Source organism: Tauraco erythrolophus, chromosome 4 (genome assembly GCF_009769465.1).
Source record: "Tauraco erythrolophus isolate bTauEry1 chromosome 4, bTauEry1.pri, whole genome shotgun sequence".
Lineage (NCBI taxonomy): Eukaryota > Metazoa > Chordata > Aves > Musophagiformes > Musophagidae > Tauraco > Tauraco erythrolophus.
In genome coordinates, this window is record NC_141468.1 from 65,594,495 (window position 1) to 65,618,213 (window position 23,719).

A 23,719-nucleotide genomic window follows, 5' to 3' on the forward strand; every position below is an offset into this window, starting at 1 on the left:
AGGAAGGAGAAGGAAAAAGGATACATCCCTAACATAAGAATTGTTTCTGTACCTGACTAAAACCAGGAATAGACCGGAGCGTCAGGAAGATGTTTGTGAGAGGATTTGTTTCCATCACCTGACAGCGGGGCCTTGCTATTCATGGGCACGACTTAGCAAAGTGAGCAACTCAACTCAACCAGACACTGAGTGGTGGCTCAAGGATACGCATGTTTCACATATCAGCTCTTGTGTTAGTGATTTATTGTGTCTCAGGGGAGCATGCTTGCTTTGCTGAGTAACAAAAGCAATTTCCAGAGACCCTTCCAAAATGCCTCTGACCAATGTGCACAAGCAAAGTAAAGCCAATCAAGGAAACCTCAAAGGTTGGACTGTCAGATCTTATGTCCTAGTGGGACCTGGAAGATCTACATGCCTGAGAGTGACACTAGAGGACTTCCCTGCACTGTTCTGCCATATTATCACAAGTTCCTTTTGTGTCTCCCTTTATACGAAAGAAAATGCCTCGACTCAAACTCCACTTTGCAGGTTACTTAGGATAATGCTACATTAGGCTGTGTTTTCTTCTTTAATTTTTGTGTTCTGTTTTGTTTTAATGGTTAGTTAATGGAGGAGAGGATTCCCAGCATACTGATAGGAGATGACAAGACTACTGCAGCACCATCAGAATAAATAAAAATCAATAGGTTTTCTGCTGGTGTTGGCTGTAAAAGAGAGCAAAGCTATTTATCAAGTCTGACAAGGAGTCCAGAACTGCAGGATCATCACAGGCACCACAGCAAAAAGAAGAGGAACAAAATAAGAAATACTAAAGAGGGAATCAAGATCGGTACAGCAAGATCACTAACATATCAGCTTGTTTCAATACATAATAGCTGAGGAGAGCAGGACAGGAACACCAGGAAATGCATCTTTTACTTAAGGGCCTCCAGGTATTTTACTTCACCAATTCCTCATGAATTACATCTTGGATCAATTTTCAGTGGTCGGTGTTATTCCCACTTAACAAATGAAAGTCATTTCATGCACAGAGAATTTAAGTATCTTCTGCCAGATCACCCACAGGCAGTCAACGGCAGAGCTGGAAGTGAAACTTCTTGGGTCTCCGGCCTCCTCTCTTTCGTTTCTCATTCTTAGTGCTCCCATAGCAATGGCACTATGAGTTCCATTCAGGGGTATCACTGGAGAGAGCTGATTATCAGATCTACTACTAACTCCAGTGGCATCTATTGTGGGATGCTACCAAATCTTACTGCATGATCAAGTTTAGAAGTCTATTGATATATGCTGTGCTTTGTACTACAGTATTTGAATTTAATGTTACCTGGAGACAAACCTCCTTTCAGTTGGAGTGGACTGCTTTGCTGATCTTTACATACTCATTAGAAAAAGAAAATTAAAAAAGGGCAACACACAATGTATAGAAATCAATAAAAGCAACAGTGAAATGGTCCACTGCTTTTAAAGAGAAATTGAGGAGACAGAGAGAGAAAGCTGGAGAAGATGCCAGAAAATCTTGAAAAGCATTAGGAAAACAACTCTTTATGTACACGCAGCAATCACTACACTGGCTATCCAACGCCTTTATAACCTCTAGTTTCAGTTAATTGCTCATAACTTTGCAAACTTCAAAATTGCTGGGATCAACTTTTCCTCATTTGGTGACTGGCTCTTGGAGATTTTTGCCAAACTAAGGGGAAATTCCTCAAGCTTAGTGAACTCCGTGACACTACACTGCTTTTGTGGAAAGACAAGGGCAAAGTACACCTCTGTCCTCAGCCACAGCAGCTAGATGCCTCTGTGGGGCATTGCGGGTCAAATCTTAGCAACATACATTAGCTCTGTCTTACGCTTGGTCCTCCAGCAGCCAGGCCAAAGAATGGATGACTGGCTTCTTGTTCTTGCTACTGCTGAAGCTGTCCTTTAGCCTAGTAGTAGATTCTTATGTTTCTGAAATGGAGGTATCAGGAACCTACACTCAACTTTCCGTCCCTCTGTGCATCTTTTATCTGAAGTGATTGCTATGGGGAGCACAAGGAGTTGTTAACATTTATTGCTCTGTCACAGGCTAATAGCTCCCAGTTCCCTCAGAGCATCCAGACAGACAAGTCTATGTTTGGAGTGGCACTGGAGGCTTCAGCTCTCAAGGGGAACCACTCTCCAAAGCCACTCGGGAGGTCTGCAACCTGTCCATCATCACTGGGAAGTTTGCACAGGGAAACAAAGGCAAGGCAGACATCCAGACTGAACAGAGAAGACGACTTTGGTGCGGGGTTTTGTCAGAGCTCAGACCTCTATGGCAAAGGAACCAATGTTCTTGGAAAAGAAGTGAGGAATATGTACAGCAGTATTTACAAACATGTATAAAACAACATATCCGGCTTCTTACGCAATAATTTAATACCAAAACTAGCTTATTTGTAACTCCTTTGAGGTAGAGAGGAAGAGTTTATTATAAACAGGATGTCTTCCACATAACCGAATACTCTGTAGTATAGCCAATACTAGAACATGGTATTTTTACTTCCATGCTGCTGTAGAGGTTCTGAGAGAGTACTAAATATGTGAGAGTTGAAGTGAGATCGTAACTAATGAACACTGATTTCCTTTGAGAAGTGTTGGCATGGCTTTTAAATTAAGCAACAGCAAGAGAAGCACATGGGTGAGGACTTAAGTTGGGACAGAGGAACAAAGTTGGGCCTTTCAGAGAGACCTCCCCACTCCTTGTTTTCCCACTTTCTGTAGACTGAGAGGAGAAAGTGACCATTTCCAGCTCACCCTGAGCCCATGCACAACTGCATCCCTTCCACAGAGTTTGGAAGAGGCAGCACAGGGAATGCTGCTTATCAGGCTAAAACTAAAGATCTCAATTTTACCATGTGCAACAGCTACCGGGCACTAGCCAGCCCTCCATTCTACCTCCTACCGGTACTCCTGCGTTGCAGCCCCACCACCAAGCAGCGCACAGGGAGCACCATGACTTCTCCTCCCACCTTGGTTTAATCGGTCAAACCCCAAAAACTCATGCGTGCCCAATCCAAAAGCCCGACGCCCCGGGCCTCCGCCTGCTCGCCCTCACCGTCCTCCTCCATCAAGCCTGCCCGGCTGGTGCCGGCAGAGGTTGCTCTCCGCAAATCGAGGGGAGCACGGCTCTATCTTTTGTTAGTTCGCCAGCAAAGCACCGATGACCTGCAGTAAGGCAGATTAATTTCCGCTCAGAAAATGCAAAACTCTCCTCTCCCCACAGCGCCACGAGCAACTAATCGCTTGCATATTTAAACATCCTCGCCTTGCTAAAATTTCGCGATGGAGCCGGCGACAGAGCAAATGTCGGGGTGCGTAACCAATGGCATTGTCAGTCGTGATTAATCAGCATCTCCACCAGGCTGGCAGCCAATTAGAATTTACCATAATAAGGAGGTGACAGCCGGCGTTGCTAAGCGACCACTGTCTATAGAGCTGGGAGAGCCAGACACATTTAGATGTTACTGTGGATTTCGACAGCGGCATGTCAAAACAACACAAGCGTCTGCCCAGTGGAAAATTTTACAACCCAGGACTGGGCACCGGAGTGAGGCATGGTTCCCTTTCAGAATAAAATACATAAAGGAAGAGGTGGGTTTTTTTGTTGTTGGGTTTTTCCCCACCTTGAAAGAAGACTTTAAGCAGTCAATCATTTATCTGCGTTTAATTAAGAGATATCGTGCCACTGGAATAGGACTTTGTTACTGGGTAATGGGTTCTCATGGCTAAGTAAATGCTGAGACATTTATAGGAAATTAGCAGCAGGTCAGTGCGGAGACATTTATTTTCAGTCAGAGGTATTTATCTGGCAATGACATTCTGTTCCAGTGACTTATTTTATTATATGAAAGGATTAAAGAATAAAAGGAGGAGGGGGGAAGGAGATGGAGAAATGAAAATAGACTGACAGCGGTTCCCATGTTAACGTGAGAGCTGCTGACTCTGCAAACCACGAGAAGCTATGTTCCAACTGGGAGCAATAACCTTTCCCATACTTTAGCTTACTCCTAACAGGGCAGGGAGGGAGGAAGGTATAAGGCTCCTTTCTGAGTTTGCTACACTTTTATAGACAAACTGGCTTAAGAAAAGACAGAGGATCATATTCTCAGATGAGCTATTCTGATTTTCACCAACTGATGACCCGGACCATATCGTGTGCATGCTCAACTGCCTGTGCTCTTCAGGTCTAAATAAACTGGCACAAAGTAGCAGTTTTTCACCTGTTCTTAATATAGAAATATATTAAGTAGATGCTTGCATGAAAGAAAAAAAAAATCGTCTAAAACAGAAAAGCAACACAGCCCACACCTTACCTCTTTCAGTTTGGTATCACTGAAGACTGGGGTCAGGAGGCTTCGGACATACTTCCATCTATCATCACGAAGACAAAGGATGCTGTCAAGCATTGGCTTGGAAATCAAGTTCGGCTTCTAAGTCAAAAGAAAACATGATTCAGTTTTAACACAAATGCATCTAGAGCTACTCGAGACTCTGGAACTTGGAAAGATTGGCCATAAATGGCGTTGCGCTGTGTCCCACAACAAGAGAGGTTCGAACCAGTTCTGAACACCAAGCTAAACAGGAATGAGGCTAGAGAAAATTTTTCTTTTGCTGCACGCTTTTCCTCTTGCAAAGAAGCCTTGGGCCAGTCCAGTAACTCCTTGCTCAGACTGTTCTGGTTCTGTCGTTCTGGGCGTTCTCCTCCAATTTCCAGCTCTCCTTTGCTGAACCCTGGCTTCTTTCCTCCCTTTCTAAGGTGACTAGCAAGAGCAACTGTCAACACTCCCTCTCCGTGTGACATACGTGCCAACGCACCGTACGCGGGTGTCAGTGGGGGACACAATTTCTGCTGACAGCTGGTATGTCAGACTGTTACATGCATTTTAAAAGTCTTCAGAAAATATGTTGATTAGAAAGCAAGCCCCAGTCCTTACTCTGTCTATAATGAACACTATCACTAAGAAGTTGTGGCCTGGCACTCTTGCAGCTTCAGCAGTTAGTCAAACACAGTAGTTCAAAGCCCCATGAAGTTCTATACCAAGATGACTGCTGCGGATTTGCTAAATTTTAATGTCCTCAACCCAGACAATAGTGATGTTCGCCAAAGAGTAAAATGATAAAAAAGATGAAAGAGGAAGCATGTCAGAAAACAAAGTAATTACTCCTGGAAGAGGTGTCAGGAGATGTCCAGATCCATAGAAGAATCTATTACAACTTATATTATTGCCAGAGGATGTTTCCTAATTGTTCTTAAAGGCCTGCAAAACTGGAGATTCAATAACATCCCCACGTAAAAAGTCCTTGAGTGCTGGACTACCCTTACCACGGTAGTATGATCTCTCTTGCTGGAACTTATGGTCTTCAGTCTTTGTGCTAACACAGGCATAGAAAACAGGTTATTTTCTCCCTCTTTGCAGCAGCCCATACATACAGAAGGCTATAATAACCACTAATCATATGGCTGCCATCTACCCCAAATAACACCAATTCGCTCAACAAGTACTTACCAGTCATATTATCTGGCACCGTTTGTTCAGTCTTCTTGCTGTCCCTCTGCATAGTCTTGTTGATTTACATCTTTCTCAAGGTATAGTCCCCATGACTTGACATGATACTCCACGGTACATCCAGGAGGGATATTTTTCATATGTTCTGCAGGCTATATTCCTCTCTATTCACGCCACAATATAACATATGACAGCATGACAATTTCAACTCATGTACTGGAGTGTGGTTCCCTGCAACTCTTAGACTTTTTTTCTGAATAATTACTCTCTAGGAAGTTATTCCCCAGCCTTTACCATTAAAGTTGGTTACTCCTAAGAGTCATGTATAGAACATGTCCTTGTTTTACTGTGACCGTTCTTTTTATGATTACTTCTCCAACCAATCAAGACCATTTCGAATTGTAGCTCTTTCTTTCACAGCATCTTTCATCCTTACCAGCTTAGTGTCTTCTATATAAATTGTTATCGCACTCAGTGCCATCATCTAACCCATTAACAAAAGTACAGAATAGCACTTGCAAAGAAGCCACATCTGCAATCCTCCCAGCTCATGCTTCCTTTCCGACAGTGGACTGTTCCCAAACATTTTCCAAGTCATCTTCAATCAGTATTTCAGGTATTGTACAGCTATGTCCTCCAGACAAACCATTCTAAAATTGGTGAGGGGGGGTGGAAGATGTACGCTTCTGTAGATGTCAGGCTGTACAGAGACATTTGTGCGTGTGCGATCTTCTGGCACTCAGGCCCCTGCCTACCTGCCCAGGCTAGCAGTGGCAGTACAGTCCCCCATGTTATCAGTAGCAGCAGTATCAGCTTTACTGGGAAAGACCCAAACAAACCAAAGACACTTTGACCTTCCCAATGCCATCTGTTGATCCCTTTCACCCTCTAACATTTTCCTTCAATCTTTTTTTCATTACTAATGTAAATGAAAAACGAGTTCGTACCACCTGTTACACACCTGAATACTTTCATCTCATTTTGTGCCCCAAGAATTCTGATTTTATTGTCCCTACATGCTATTTTTTTATCTGTGTTCTTGGAAATCTGACCTACTTCCCACTCTGTAAAAAAATCTCTTCTTTTCAGGGGCCATAAAGAGCTGACAATTTAGGTACACTGGTCTTTTACCACACTTCCTCAACTTTCCTTCTTATTGGAAGAGTTTGCACTTAATATTTTTTTCTTTAAGGAGTTGCCAGCTCTCCTTAACACCTTTTTCCTCTACACTTGCCAGAACCTTGCTACACTGGATAAGCTTGTAAAATGCAGAAGCCTATTTTATATTGCAAACAGCCTAATGGGATACTTTTACATTCTCAGCAAAACCACACAGTGTAGTAAACTAATGTCACTGAGCTGACAGTACAGACCAGTTTTGAGCAAAGATGAGTTGTTTTCAAGTAGAAGAGTATGTAGCAGGATATTAAGCTGAAGGAAGAGACTGACTCAAGTACTCTCATTGGATGACTACTGTAAGATAAAATATGGGAATATTTTTAATGTATACATAGACTATCCCATTTCATGCAATAACAAGGAAAACTTGGGAGAGGCTGTCAAAGCTGAAGTGGTTTGGACTGTTTTCTCTGAGTATCCTCCTTAAATAAATGATCTGCTTTCTAACTTGCCAGTAGGTATCTGTTCGAAGGATCAGAAGCACAGCTAGAGAGACCATCACTCACTGGAGCGCTCCCTCATTTGTTACAGATATTCAAAGGCATAGTAGAGTTAGACGAAAGAGGCTCTGGACAACTGGAAATGACCATCATCCTTGCAGAAAGTTCTATATGCTAACCGCTACTCCATAGTTCTTATGTGCTGCTAGGGAAGCCCTTTACACTAAATCTTGACTCAGCTGGTCACCAAATAAGTATTCCTTATATCTTTGGTCTTCAGTTTCAAGTCCTGAGGCCCAGATTGCAGAGCTCCTGAGCACTAATGCCACTGAAATCAACAACAGGGAATGTGCCTTGATCACATGAAGTGCATTAGTCCAAGAAATCAGGTCATTGAACAGGTCCTCCAAATTAGCAAACACTCTCGGACCTGTGCTTCCACCACCAGCCTTCCCTCCTGATTTATAAAGCGGAGATACCATGTCACCTCCTCAGAACTGCTAGTGATACATTAACAATTCTGAGGCACTCAGAAACTACAGTGAAAGAGCAGAATAACAGTTCCCACAAGGAAATAACTGATTTTGTCTTCCAAGCAAGATTCGAATAGCATACAACAACAAAAAAAGAAAAAAGAAAAAATTACAGGGCAACACTCGGAGAAGTATTTTGCATCTACTCCTAAATCGAAGGCTGCCCAATCTGTGCACTCTATAAGACAAATCTCTGGAAGACAAGGCTCCACTTAGATAATAACATATGCAATATAAATCTAACTGCATTTGCCTTGAAAGTAAAATCCCTTCCTAAAACCAAACGTTCACCCTAAAAAATGCTCCTAATTGCATAAAGACTGTATATAGCACATTCACAGAGAGAGGCCCAGTTACTGAACAAAAAGCCTGTTAACTATAATGCTGTAATTAAAACACTAACCATAGCATTGCCTTTTTAGCACTCTGTGTCGGTAATGCGCCCTTAACGTATTTTTGGTGTGTATAGTATTATATACACATATACGCAAGGAAGGAAAGACAATTTTGGCCATAAATTATTTTACTCTGTCTCTTTAAACTCAGGACACAAAACCATGTTTGTGTTTATTGGAATAGCATCAGCGTGACTGACAGCGTATAGCGGATTCCATTTATCAAGTTTTCCTTATCGTTTCTGTGAACGCTTTTCTCCTAATTGCATAACCTATGTTACAGGTTCATGTAGCAGGAATGAAAATGGATTTGGTATGAGAATGAGCCTGAAGTCTCTTCGTGAAAGATGAAGTGTCACCTCTCTCCAAATGGACGAAGTACTAGCTGTATCTGAGAATTCTTGAGCCTATAAAAATCACTAACAAAATTACCATGGAAGGTAGCTGTAATATTTTCAGAGGTGGGATTTTGGTTTTTCAGTGGGGAAGGATGTTGCTTTTAAGCCAAATGCAATCAGACTCATATTCCATCTAGCATTACCTAAATACTCAAAACTGCTCTGCGCCTCTTTGTTCTGTGTAATCTACCATTTCTGACCATGGTACAGTAATGCTGCATGAAAACTACTGGCAGCATGGTAATCTGCTGCAGCATACCTGCAAGTGCTACTGAGTTCCCACAATCACAGACGTGCTGTCAGAAACAAAGAAAATCGGAGGGATTTGCTTCCAAACAAAGCACCATTGTTTTGAAAAGAGAAAACAAAATAACGTTTGCAGATGAGCAGTGTCTTTGCAAATGATGCAAGACTTCCCTGCCCATTAAGCTGTTCCTTAGGCTGACCCTTCAGACCCAGTTATTGGTTTATTTGTCCCTCAGTCAATTTGGCTTGCTGTGTATTACTAAATAATTCAGGCAAGTGATTCTTCTCTGGCTCTGAGGCCAAGTGGTACAGAACACCTCCTGTCCCCAAGGTTAAATCACTTTCCCGAAGAGAATGGCCGTATCCAAACTGCTTATGGTTGTGGTGCGTGTGCACCTCCTGAACTGTGCGTCCAGACCATGCCTGGGGGACAACTAATTGATACAGGATGAAGATGCTAAGAAGCATGTCAATATGGACATCTGTAGGACCTACTCATGCACTAATATCCTGTCTCTGTTTCATTCTGGAGTATAACTGTAGCCTTGTGTGATTCATAAATCATTTGCTCCTTTTCTGAGTTTGTCACTAGCAGGCTAGACTGAACCTCTGGCAGCCAGCAATGACTGCTTGAAGCTGGAGGAAGAGTAGCAGTACCATGATGTTCCCTCAGAAATCTTCTCTTCTTCCTTTGGTAGAAAAATGAGGGATGAAGGTTTGCAACCAGTAGAAGAAAATTAGGGCAGCCATGCACTCTTAAAATATCCTGACTAGTCAAATCTTCAAAGAATCTAACGGGCACCTCTAAAGACCTTTAAAAACCTGCTAGCTCTAAACCCTACAATATAAACAATTCACCTCCATAGAACCAGCTGCTAATCTACTCCACGCACTTTGACAACATAGCAAGAAATGAAACTCTATGAAACAGGATCTCAGAAACTTCGTTATCTTAAACCTAGACTTAATCATAGCGTAGTGCTAACAAAACCAATCAAAAAAGATTCATTTCTGCTTGAGCTAACCCTCAGCACTGAAAGCCTGGCAAGATTCAAACAAAGGACTAAGCTCTAGAGCACCAAAAATCCCAAATCCTGACAGTAACTCCAACACTAATTCTGGTATTAGTCATACCTAGCAAACACCATTTGCCTTCATGTAAGTCTTCAGCTTTCTTCTAGCCCTGCAGGCTTTGCAGGATCCAGCTTTAACTGGATCCCATGCCCTCTGAATCCGCGCTCCCCTGAACTCCAGCTCTAGTCTCAAGCCTACACCCCATGCTAACGAGAGCCATTCGCTCCTCTCACCTCCAGCTTTTTCCTTCTGTACCCACGGACATTGCAGTATCCAGGGTTAAGTCCAGCTCTGGGTTCCCCCCACACCTACGCTTTTCTCTCTTTGGAGAAATTTTTGAGGTATGTTCCCAATGCGAGGGGTCATCCTTCTCCCAGCCCTCGGGCATGCCATGCAGTATCTTTCTATCCCTGGCTATGCTCTAGAAGTGACAAGCAGGCAGCAGCGCTGGCACATCAGTGAGTTAATTTTTTCATCTTCTTATTTTCAAAGCAGGTTGTTGTCCTTGTCTTGCTAAGAGCACACTTGTGATAAGGCATTACCATCATGCTTAAGAAATTGCATTTTTAAATGAATTTAATGAAATGAAATTTAATGAAAAAACAGAAAGAAAATTTGTAGCATGAAGACAAAACTCTATCCCCATCCCTCAGACAGGAATTATTTGTAAAATCTTTTCATAAGAATACTTGTTCATGTCTGCTTGTATCACTTGATTGACAGGTCATCACCACCAGTTCAGCCAGCAGGTGGAACCAGTATGCCCATGAACGGCTCAGATGATATTTCATCCAGGCAGCGGCATGACACTTACAGATCAACATAACACTTCCTATTAAAAAAAGTAACAGGAAAAAAAAACCCAAGATACCTCCAGGAATACATCTTACCAAGCCTGTAGTAAGTGGACAATGAAAGTGGGAAGGCAGAAGATGCCTCCACACAAGAGTTTTAAAAATTCCCTGTAGTAAACAGGGATACAGTATATTCCTTTAAGCTCGCTTTGCGTTTTGTAAGAGGAAAAGTCATGCTCAGCTCTCCCTGCATTCATGACATTCAAAGACACATTGTGTAGGGACTTGTGGTTGAACCAGGAGAGCAGTGTGTTGCATGTTATTAAAAAGAAAACGAAGTTGGTATACGCCATATACCCTGTATTTCATTATTATTTCCATCGAGTATGTTCTTGCTTACACAGATGTCATAGCCACATCTCTTCAAAATGCATATCACTTTTCTCTTCACAAATCACCATCATATTGGAACAAGACTCAATTCCTCACCCAAAGATCACAGCCTTCATGGAGGACAAAGGTCTGGCATTGACCACTAAACGCCATGCCCCAGCATGAGAGACCATTGGTTCCCTCCCACCCCCCTCTGCTGTGCCTGTGAGGGACCTCCCACCCACATAACACCACAGACAATCACTACACACAGGTGTTGTCTCTGCCAAAGCAAGCTCACTCTTCGTTTGCCTTTCCAAAACTCCGTATCCAAATCCACAGATGCCGCACACCCCACACTGCTGCTCCCAGGTGACTGAAGTCAGTCCTTCCTTGACCATTAAAACTGTGCACACATATTTCTTCACAAACACTTTCCCAAAAACCCTCCCAGACCATCATTAACTCTGCTGATAGTCTATTACACTTTTTCCCTCCCTATAAAAAGCCATTTAAAACAAGTTTGATTTTAGTATCTGTGATTTAGGAGGTGTTCTTATGGCTGCAGAGGGAAAAAGAAAATCACCAAACTAACTCCAAAAAGCTTATATTGCTTTGCAATTTCATAAAAGTGTCTAGTAAAAGTTTTCAGCTTAATTTGAAACCATCATGCTTGAGGAGAAGGGGAGAAAATATCCATGCATTATCTACTTGATTAAGCTTTTAGGTTCTCCTTGGTCATTCAGATACTTCAAAAGTGTGTTACAAGGTAGAATTTGTTTCAACAGGTACAGCAATTGTCTTCCACTCTACTGTATAGATCAGACTATACAGAAAGGCATCTCCAAGCCCATTCCTTTGTTGTCAAGTTAGGATGTTCAGCAACTGACTAATGGCTACTGTTCATCATTACTCATTGGAAAAATGGTACAGCCAACACCAGCTTACAAGTAAATACTGGCTTTTTTCCTCTCTGTGGCAAGCAGCCTGGAAACATCTGTTCTTGTCTCCGCAAACATTCTCTTAAGTCATGGTTTTGTCAATAGAAACCAAAGCGACTCATTGCAATGAGGTAAATATAACCATCCATAAATGCTAAAATAAACACATATGGCCTCCTGCAGTCTGACCCAGACTAATGCAAGTCACACATCATTCCATTTGTTGGTGTAAGCAAGATCAAAATTAAGTCCACGCCTTCATCGCTTTGCATATGGCGGTCAGTTTGCATATTTGGGGTCAAACAGTCAAACCGAAGAAAAAAGTATTTACTGTTAATTAGGAGTTTTAGTATTACAAACAAAAGCAGGTTGTACTAGAGAACCTGAGCACTATACACAGTTTCTGTTGTGCTGAGAAGGAGTTTTCAAACAATGTTTAAACCTACTTTCCAGCTGACATAACTGGACTTTTTAATGTTGGATAAAGTCATAAGGCTATTAAAAGCGTTTCTGTTTATGCACACTTTTTCTAGAGGAAAGGTTGAGGACCAGAAGGTTCCTTTTACAGATTTTCAGAAGAATTTGGAGAAAAATAGTCCCCGATAACTTTTGCTACTGATATATTCCCATTCTTTCAGTCATTGGCGTACATAGGAATAGCAGGCAATGCCCATAAGAACTTGAGCTAGATCTTTGTTACATAGGAACATCATATTCCATAGTCTGTTCATTTAGAGACATCACTGCAGCACCCTTGGAGATTCTGGAAAATATCAAGAGATACTGTACGTATTACCCAGCCTCCCACTGCCTGTCCTCTAGGCTGCTGACCTCTATCATAATCCTGACCCAAATGCCTTGGGTCTGCAGTTAGATACCTCAGAAGACGATTCACCAAAGCTGAGTACTGAGTTGTCCAAGCTGCTGTTACAGCAACACAGGAAGAGTCTCATATCTCTCTAGGGTCCCACCACCTCCCTTCTCAAGGACATCATAACACAATGCACTCCAGAAGGAGGCCACTACAGCTGCGATCAGAGATTATTCCCTTTATGTCAACTGAAAAGTGAAGGAAGTCATGGTGGTGACTCCCTTTCATAACATCACTGAGGGAACCGAACTCACACATGGAAGAAAAAGTTGTAATTCTTTCCTGGGAAGAAGGATGAGAAGAAGAGTAAGGAAATAAGAATAGTGAAGAAGGAAAGAACAATCACAGCAGCAGTACATGCTAGGGGAAGGTGGAAGGAGAAATAGTCCAAAACCCTACTGTCCTTGCCAGGGAATAGTCAGGAGTGAACTGACGCTGGACTTCAAGTGTTCATTCACCTTGTGAAATGGGCTACAGTTCCAGTCTCTAAAGTCTGCTTAAATAAAACTATCATTAGATAAAGGTACATGAGTAATATTTTGCATTAGTATCTGAAAACTTGACCTCCTTGATCCAGATGACTACCCTATTAGGTCGTAGAGATTCATTAACTTCTCTACAAGGAATTCCAAGGACCGCATGGAATGTGGAGTAGCTTCAACGCATAAGGCTGCAAGTGCATCTCCCCCAAGAATCCCCTATAGGTTGCTAGGTAGGGCACTTCCTAGAGGGATGAGATGAGCACCTTGGAATGATTTCCAGGAGAAAAATGCACAAAAGCCTTTTTCATGCACTCTGGGCAGTTCCCCTTGTCACTGGGCACTGTATGGAAGAAGCTCAGCTCCATCACCTCTCGTGACTCAAAGGAACATGTTTACTGCTGCTATTTTTTCTTCAGAGCCCGAATCACCAGTCAGTTTTGAAGGTACCTGTGAGGTCCATCTCCTCTTGGAACACCATATGTATAGGTCTCCTAGGCTGAAGATGAGGTAGGTCTCAAAAATGCTAAGCACTTTGGCACCAAAGTGCTTTTGACGATGCTTAGAAAAAGAATCGCAGGTGCCTGAGAAACATCAATGTGGAAATCACCAGCTCCAAGGGACTCAAGACACTTCCAAGCACTAGGTATGGCCGAGAAAGGAGTTTTAATCTGTATTTTCAAATTAAGCTCCTCAAATGGGGGTTAAATGCCTAAGACTTTCTGATGACTAGCAGAGGCAAGCTAGTCAGGTGAAGGAGACACTTACCAATGGCTTAGTTTAAAAATATTACTGTATGTAAAACTTTTCTTAAGAGCAGAATATATATATATAAAAAATGTCACTTTTTCATGTATTTCATATTTCATTGACAATTTTGGCTTGACCTCTTTCACTCAGATGTTGCAATATAGAAATAAAATTAAAAACAGGCTTAAAATCTCAAAGCCCTGAGAAACACTAAAAGTAAACAAGTAAGTCATAAACTATGACCAAAAGCTGAGAGGCTTTCCAAAGGGTTTCTATCAGTCTTCCAAGTTCCCATGCAGCACCTAAAAGTTGTTATCTAATATCCTATTTTCTGTGTGACAGCACCCTGATAAACAAAACATACTTCAAGCTGTCACTTATCTAATTCGAAACAGAACATTTGGAATCAGTACTTCAGACCAATGACCTCCATCACGTGTGAAACAACTCAAGGAAAAATTATTTCACCTTTTTTCCCCTCATTGCTGAAATTAAAATTTGAAAACAACATCAAAGAAATAAAAGTTTGCTTGTGAAGACTCCTCATGGTTTTCAAAAATACAAACGGGTTCAAGATGCTATTTAAATCAAACTACTGGAAGAAAAAGGCTACTAAAAAATTGAAAACATGGATGTAACCTCCAGCTCAGGAAGTCCAAAAACCATGGAGAGTCAGATGTTAGGGGCTACTCTATAGGAAATACCACTCTGCACTTGCCCTGTTCTGCTCCTTCTCTAAGCATCAGCTGCTAGTCAGAGACAGCGCACTCCCTGGCCAAATATGTCTCTTTTTATGTTAGTCTTCCTCTGAATAGTTGTTCAGAAAGAAAACTCCAGGTCAGCTGTAATGGCAGCACGACAAGCTGTCAACAAATCACATTTGCAATATCCACTTAACTGCAGAATTTGAATTCCCTGCCTGCTACTTCACAATTGTTTCTAATTACATTAAGTGTATATTTACACATCAGGGAAAAAAACAAACTTCGTGTATTAAGATCTCCACATCTATCTGTCAGAACACTAATGCATTTTCCTGATAGTAGTAGCTGCCTTCGTTCCCCATTTATTTGTCCCTCAAGAAGAGCTAGGCTATAAAACTTTGTAAGCAGTTGCATAGCACACTTTCAGGATTTTATCTTCCAAGATTTCATATTTGTGGTTATTTGTCTGGTTTCAATCAAGAAAAAAAAAAAAAATCCTAATTTATCAAAGCATGTCAAAAAATGCTTATAACGCTTATATGAGATAACGTTTGTTCATTTGACTCTCGCAAATTAATTTGAGCACATTGAGAATTAAGTGTTTGTTATGAGATAATTTTAACAATAATAAAGTCCTATTGCGTACAAAGAATACTACAGGACTTATTATTGAGTTCCCTGGAGCTCACAATTTCAGGAAAACAGCCTCACTTCCCAAACAACCTGTAACCAGACTGTTCTTCACATCGCTCTTATTTGATTTCTTCAAGGAGAGCAGCTAAAACACTCCTCTGAGTATCAGCAAGTACCTCGTTCAAAATAAATTAACAGTATCAGCTACTTTTGCATCCTCAACCATATTAGGCTTGTAACAGCAAGCAGTGCGGATTATGAAGCGTGAAGCACATCACCGTATCTTGTAATCTAAAGAGTTCTAGGACGAGATAAAACTTAAAAACAACCCAAACAACTCCACAGACTGGAGCCCACAACCCAGAGCCCACCGACCCCTTTCTTGCAAAAGAGGCGTACTTCAGGTGACACGGCTTTTGGAGGACCTATTTCACCACCACATTGCTTCAGTTTTACTGTGTTGTCGTCATGACGTGGAACTAGAGGGACGGGTCAGATTCCAAATTCTCCCCACTTTACGTTGCCCAAAAAGCCAGCGCTAGCATTTCAGGCATAGACAAGCCAGAAGCTCAGCAAACGCACGCTCAGGACAGAGCGGTATTCGGGATTTAGATTCTCTCTTATTGAGTGCCCAGGGAAGGAGCGTGTGCCAGCCGTGAGGATGAAACACCTTTCACTGAGTATTAACCCCGCAACAGCCAGGCACGCACGGAAAGACAACGGGGAACTCGGGCGGAGGTTGTCCTAGTCTTGCCTGCTGGGATTTTCCACATGAAGGAGAAAAGAGGCTTCACTCTCTAGAAGACTACGCATCAGTGAAATTGCCAGGCTGCGCCCATACTCGGCAGGCACATCCCACGTGATTGCACGCACTCAGAATTTTCACAGATTACCAGTATCTGCACTTCCAAGCCCAGCTTTACTGGTGGGTGGGAGAAGGGGAAAGGAAGGAGGTTTAGTTTCCAATCATCAGTGCTGGCCAGTGCAGCACGTGCTCCCACGTCACAAGAACTCATGTTGCATCTGCACAGCTGCTTCTCCCACATCTGAGGCCAGTGCTGAACGCCCTGAGCATCCAACAGCTTGATGAATAAAAGGGATCTTGAAATTGAAAAAATAACCCTCTGCAACACGTCTAAAACCCTGCTGAAATATTTACTTAGAATAAATCTTAACCCTGGGACAGCCAAAGTTCTTACACCCAAAATTGACTGACTGTGCACTGCCAATATAATACAGAAGCTATCATGAGCACCAAGGGAACAGCTGAAAGAGGTGAGGAAATGAGAGCTGCCCCACTTGACCACTGAGGAGGGAAAAACCAAGGCTGTGCCATCCAGCAGCTGAGGCATCCAGAGAACACCTAACCTGACATGGTCAAACACTAATTCGGGAGGGGTTCTCTCTAAAAACTCAAATCAATATTAAACAAAACAAAACCAGAGCTGGTTCAAGAAACTTAAATAAAGCTCCATAGTTGACAGAAACTGGACATACTGCAAAATCAATTTGTTTTTGCAGGCTTTCTGGAAGAAAAAATGGAGAGAAGTTCCAACAAAATATCTTGTTATATACTTTTTTGGAACAAAATAAATTTACTTTGCAAACTGAAACAAGTTTGACTTACTTTACATTAAAACAAGTATGACTTTACGTTTACATTCTAATCAGCTTTTTATTTTTATTTCAGCTTTTGACTTTTCAAAATCAGCTACAACATGAAACTGCTATCCTCCACACATTTCTTAATCACACTCAGGAAACATTAAGGGCCATGTAGTGTTGGGATTTTTTTTAATTCTTGATGCTGACAATATAGCATGCCATATATTCCTATTGCAGTCAATTAAGATATTAGGGGGAAATTAAGAGAGTAAAATAAAGTGCTAAAAGGTTTGAAAATCTTAGTCTAAGTGCAGTCTTTGTATCCTAAAGCATATGCAAAAATGGATACAGTTCTTCAGCTATGTTATCCTATACTCTTTCTCCCCACAGAATCTCTATTTGATTTTGCAAATGTAACATTTAAAAAGAAAATAATGTCCTGAGAGCTTTTAATATTACATATTAAAAAAAAAAACCTTCACGTGAAATGAATCAGTCACAAACTAGGATTCTCAACCTTTAGACATAAAGCTCACACGACAACTTGTAGAAGAAGTTAGTGATCTGTAGAGCCTTGTCACCAGAGAGCGATACTAGCAAGTGAGTTTCCTTGGTCTTTAATAATTTTTGTTGAGTCTGTGTTTACTGAGATTCTTCAGAGGCTTATAAACTTAAGTAGTTTGGTCAGATTTTCAAAGTGTTTTTTATATCCAGCCCTTACACTAGAGGGATCAAAGCCAAAGTCAAAGAAAAGGACTTTGGGTTTATTTTTCCCCACAACAGATAAATAACCCTATCCTTTCCCTAGGCTTCTTCTCTGAAATGGTGAGACCATTTTGCCTGAAAAATTTTAATGGGAAAATATTAATTGAAGCAGTTAAAATCTGATAAACTACTGAAAGGTAAACACTGTAATGGAACGCATTGGGCAACTTTAATTATAGATATCACCATTGCCTCCGCAACAATACAGCTTCTTTGGAACTGATGAAATACCACTATAGCCCCGATGACATTAAAACATAACTGAAGGTCAACGACTGGTTAAACTGGAATGTTTCTGAGGCATTGTTAAATTATTCAGAATTATTTTAGGAAAGCTGCATAAAAAGTGCACGAGTGCAGTTTTAGCTTCATCTAAATGCGCATACTGAAAATGGAAAAGGAAATGGGGAAACTGTCCTTTGCAATTGCCTTGAAAAGGGAAAAAAATAATATCTTGTGTATCTTTGACTTACAATTAATCTGGCAGTGAAGAACAGTGCAAGATAGTTCTTGTTTTTACTAGTTATTTCTCCAAACCCTTTTCTGCAAGAGCAAGTGTGAAAGGAAAAGAAGAAGAATGGGACATTATTTCAGTAAAGAATGTAGTTATTTTAGTTTCTATTGCTTAACACCAGTGAGAGGAGACTGGCAGGAGTAAATAATTAACAATGATCAACAATCCTTTTCTTTTGCTGCAGGATAGCTATTTCCTGGCCCGTGTATATATCTGATGCTGTGTATGTGACTGCGGCACTAAACGGAGCCTCCTTTAGCCATTGCTCAGCCTTCAGAAACAGGTGAATCAACGTGAAAATGAGCAGTGGTGAGGCGTGCTCAAAGCAGGGAGCACTTGTAACACTGGAGAGCTGGGAGCAAGCCGTGCAGTGTGAAGACCTGAATTTTACACCCTTCCTCCTCTTTTCTTTCAAGTGTGGTGAATTTAATGCTCACAAAAAGTCAGCAAGTGCTCTGCGACTTTCCTTGGTCGTGGTCAAGAGTATAGCGTGTGCAGCGCTTGCCCAGCACCTGCATAACATGCTCCAGCGCGTTCCCTTCCTAAGGCTCAGACCAGCCAACTATTTGCTATCAACTATTTACAACAAATGGTGCCAAGATATGCGGTTGCTGTACAAACAAAGCAGAATTCTCACCAGAGACTAAAATAAGACCTGCCGACTCATTTTTCACTTATGATCCACAAGATTTATAGCTGCAACACACTGTCAGTGGTAAGGTGTGCATCATCTCCAAACACCCTTTCGCATGGAGGTTTTACTCTTGCAGAATGAACACTACACAGTGCACAATCACAAGCAAAAAACCAGTATGGCAAAAATTTTTGCTTAGAACAAATCCACTAGAGTTAATTTCTAGGTGATTTCATAAAGATCAGAAGAGAACTTTCCAGGCTCTGGTCAGAGCGCCCATCATCTTCTCCAATGCCAAGTCAGCCGGCATAGTTTTGAAAAAGTCCTCATTGATACATAAACTAAGATGGATTAGCCTGAGCTGAACCAGATGAGGAACGCTCACATGATCCATTTTGTGGGCCTTGCTGTGGGAATGGTAAATCCGGCTAAAACATTTTACCAAAAAGTTGGCATTGTACTAGATAAGAATATTATCATTACATTAAAAAAAAAAAAAAGAGAAAGGATAAAACCTTTCATATATGTAAGTTCAAATATAAACATAAAGGCAGGTAAATGAATTAAGCTATCTGAATGAATGACTAAAGAGATAATTATTCCCACTATTTTTGAGATGACAATACTAATTTCAAAACACTTAAAATGAAGTGCAGAGGCTTGCAAGGATTAGTATAATAATGGCCACGTGTATCACATTAACTCTCACTGAAGAGGAACGAACTTCACTTGCACACATACAAGTCTCCACATATAACTCCTACCCCGTTCGAAACAAGAAGTTCATCTATGAAAAAAAGTCACCTGCTTGTGTAACAGTTAATAGAAAGGATTCAAAAGTGGTGGAGGGAAAATGATTTGTAGCCAACGGAATCATTAGGAGAACGGACGCCCAGATGCAACATCTGGCACTGGAAGTCACCACAGCACGAGTTGTCGGAGGCTGGGCGGATAAGCCAGAAGGAAGATTACTGTCATTACCTTGTGATTACTGTCTTGCTGTCATGCTAGGCTTTTGCTTTCTGCTGCTGGCTAACTTTGAAAGACAGCACTTAGCTAGGCTACGCATATCTTAGGTAGGATACATGATGACCATTCAAACTATCATATCTTGCTGTGTCACATCTGCTCCAATGCTCAGTGAAGTGAGCAATGCTCAGTGAACTTCTAGGCTTCTCGGTAGGTACATGTAAACCACTTCTCTGTGCTGTGAAACACCACTTGTATAGATCTGAAAAGGTTCCTCTACTGTTAGATGCTTTGAAAGGACTTTCTGTTCATAAGCAGGTGAGTTATCTCCAAATGTTGATAAAGACATGAAAACAAAGCGAAGTACTGGGTCTGAACTCTGATTGCTCAGGTACTTAAAAAGGTCAATTTGAACATGGTGATCTGAGCCTATACCAATTCTGGAAAGAGTGACAAACTCACTTCTCTCAATAAAAGCAGACTGGGAAAGGCAGGAGTCAAAAGACATGACGCTCTACTATATGTCAAGAATAGGAAAAAGAGAAAATTGTAAACAAACCAATCAATCTGCTAGTGACAACAGTTTCAGAAGTCAGAAATGAGGGACTGTTGAAAGCACACGCTATTAGACTGAATAAGCTTCAGAAAAAAATATCCCCACAGCATATGCTCAAAGAATGTAGGATAAGTTGAACTTCCCTTTAAAAAAAATAATAAATCAACAGAAATCAAAGGTCAGGACCAGAGAAGACCAGCAAGAACTGCATCTCCACTCCACATGTTTCACACCTACTTATAACCCAGTCAGCCAAGGACAGGATTAGATAAGGAAGCAATAATGTATATAAACAGGAAAAAATATTTATCAGCCTCAAGATTTCACGTATTTTCTCCAGCAACAAAACGTGTTCTTTAAATAAGGAACAGAGCTCTGGGAATAGACGGTCCTTTCCTGTCTATAAGTGTTGCTTGTCTTCAACATTGCAGTATAAAGAAAAAAAGTGCTGCAAAACCAGTAAATAAATAGCCAATATAAGTTTGATGAAAGATTAGCTCAGAAGATTGCTTTTGGCCTGAATAGAAAGATATGCTTTCATCCTGTTTTGACTATACTCATACGTTTACCTAACATAATTGGATGTAGTTAATATTGCAGGAGCCTTCAAGCAGCGCACATTTCCCTCATTAGTGGGTTTAAAGCCTTAATGATATCTCCCGTGCTGCAGAAAAAGCCCAATGTAGGCTTTAAAAGTGATTGGCAAGTTTCAACAGGAGAAAAACTGGGGGAAGGGAAGGCAAAATCCAATAAAACTCTGATCTTGTTTTCTTCAGTCTTTCAGAAAAGGAAATTTTGCAGAATGATAGAAGAAAGAAAAAAAAAAAGGTGAGGATAAACAAGTCAAAAAAGATAATCTCAAAAGCTGATCTTACAGTAACTCAAAGACACGTGGAAGAAACAGGGAGTGGGAAGAAAGAGGGAATGTCCCTTCACATTCCTGCAACACACTAAGACAAATACATACTTAGTCCTACACAAACTCCTTCTGAAATAAACAAGTGGATATGCACAGAGTATTGTCAAATCAGCATCTTCCTACACCTGCAGCAAAACCACCTTTTTGTAGTTTCATTAAGCAGCATTTTTTTCCCCCTAGAAGTCTCAATAGAGTTGGCAGGGAAGCCTTGCATCTAAGAAACAGAATGTCACAATATACCATTAACTAAGTACATGCAAAGGGTTTGGGTTTTTGTTGTTTGTTTGTTTTGTTTTTGTTATTGACTAATTTTGACCGTTTCCAGGAACAGAAATTTCACAGGCTGGTTTAGTTTCAAAAGAAGCGTAATTACGTACAGCTGTATTCAGTATTTCCTAACTGCCTTCAACAACCGGTGAACGGGAGATTTGCACACATTATCAGCCGCTATCATTAGTGCTGTAAAGTACGTAATCCATCTGGTGTTCTGGTGTCTACCTAGGAGCAGGTATCGAACCAGCGATGGCTGCAGTGTAACAGCATAAAGAAAGAGCATTAAAAACAAACAAAACAATGCAGCAACCCTAGTCATTTCTCGCTACCAGATTGTCCTTGTGTTCGTGTTCCCCCATGGTTTTGCAAACCATTTTTATACGTATAGGCGTGGAGAGTGGAGAATTAAAAATGTAAATTTTGTCAACATGCGGTTTTGCAGTCTTCACAGGGGAAAAGGTAGCAGGATACCATGGTGATGGCAGCACTGCAGCCCATTAATAAAGCAGAGAAAGACTCAGGGATAGATTCAAATGCTTAGACCCATGCTGAAAAATAACTCGCTTCCTAATAAATCCTGTAAAAGATAAGATGACTGTGCATCACAACATCAGCCGTGGTCTCAATCTACTGATTCATCATGTCTTGATGGGGGGCAAGGGAAGAGGAAACTTGTTTTTAAGCCTTCTAGCCTTCTTACAGTCAACTGGATTGCTTTTATATTGCCAAAGTTTATGGCCCATAGCATCTGAAAACAGATAATCTATGTCTGGAAAAGAAAAAAAAAATTGAAAGTTTTTCTTTTGCGTTCCATCTGTATGTAATCCATCTTTTTCCACCATCACTGCTAGCCCATCGTACAGGAGGGATCAGCCAGTTTTATTTGCTATCTTACCTGGAAATGTGACAAATATTAGTGTTTGCTTACTGAATTAGAGATTCACAAATCTCAATGACCCACCCAGACAACAATGTATTAGCCAGTTAAAATAGCACACTCACAAGAAGTGTGGCTTTCTCCAAGCCCAACTACTGTCTGACCACCACTGCTAGGGATATGCTGACCTCTTGCAGGAGAGTTCCCTCCAGCCACAACACCACAGAAAACCTTCCTCAAACAGCAAACCATCTAAGCAACCGCTTAAAAGAAATAAAATGTCAGTTAGAGGTTCTCCTCTTCAACAGAGGGTTGGACTTAACTACAGTCAGTGCTTTTAGATTGACTGCTTATAAGCCGTTCTGTGGCACTCCAAACTACTGTTATCGATATCTTCCTAAACTTTCAGAAGACTTTATCAAATACTTACATGTGTGAGAAGAGACCTCGTTCACCCTCTTTACCATGTGAGGCACAGGAAAACAAAGGCTCCTATTTAAGGGAACATCCTCATTCTGGACAGACTGTTAATAAACATACTTAAGTAAATACACACTCATGGCCCACTGAATTAAATGAGACACAAGAATGTGCACAGAAGTAAGTAAATGCTAGCCTCTTATTATGAACAGTAGTCAGCAGAGGCACATACCACGTGTTCAAGGTAAGTACAAATGAGCTTTCTCACTTTGCAGGACAGAGATTTCACTTGGTTTCCTGTTCTGAATTAGAATTACAAATAAAAATTACAAACTTGAGAGAAGATAATCCTCAAAATATATTCAACTGAATCTGTTAATATCAACTTCAAGGTTTTTTTAAATACTTCAAAATAGAAAGTTACTTAAAAGGAGGAAAAAAAAAAGAAAGGAGTTTTTCAATAAAACTTTTCCCTCTACATTTCTGAAGCTTCTTTTAAGAACAAAAACAAAAACCGACTCCCACAACTATTTGAATTAGCAGATAAACCAAATCCCAACCCTTTGCCATCAGCTCTGAAGCAGTAACATTCACTAATGATAACGTTCCGCTGGAAATTCCCAACATACTCTTTTACATTTGTTAAGGTGACAAAGCACTTCCTAAATAATTTGCCCTTGTGAACACGGGAATTCTGTAGCAAAGCCAAAAACTGAGCTCAGAGCTCCTAAATCCCAACCTAGACCCCTAATCACAAAACCAGATTTCACCTCACTGGGATTCAGAGGATCAGGTGGTTCCCAGACCACTGTCTACTAATATGTCAAGTCTTTCTTTAAGCCTAACT

The 23,719-nt window shown here is 41.0% G+C and overlaps 1 protein-coding gene across 2 annotated transcripts in view; it reads right to left on the reverse strand.

The window, feature by feature from the left end:
- TBXAS1 (thromboxane A synthase 1) overlaps positions 1-23,719 on the reverse strand; it is a 242,686-nt gene that overhangs the window by 98,252 nt on the left and 120,715 nt on the right. For both annotated transcript variants that reach the window (XM_086611173.1, XM_086611171.1), the window contains one exon: positions 4,338-4,454. In XM_086611173.1, coding sequence (XP_086467299.1) covers positions 4,338-4,454 — 117 coding nt within the window. The remainder of the gene's footprint in view (positions 1-4,337; positions 4,455-23,719) is intronic.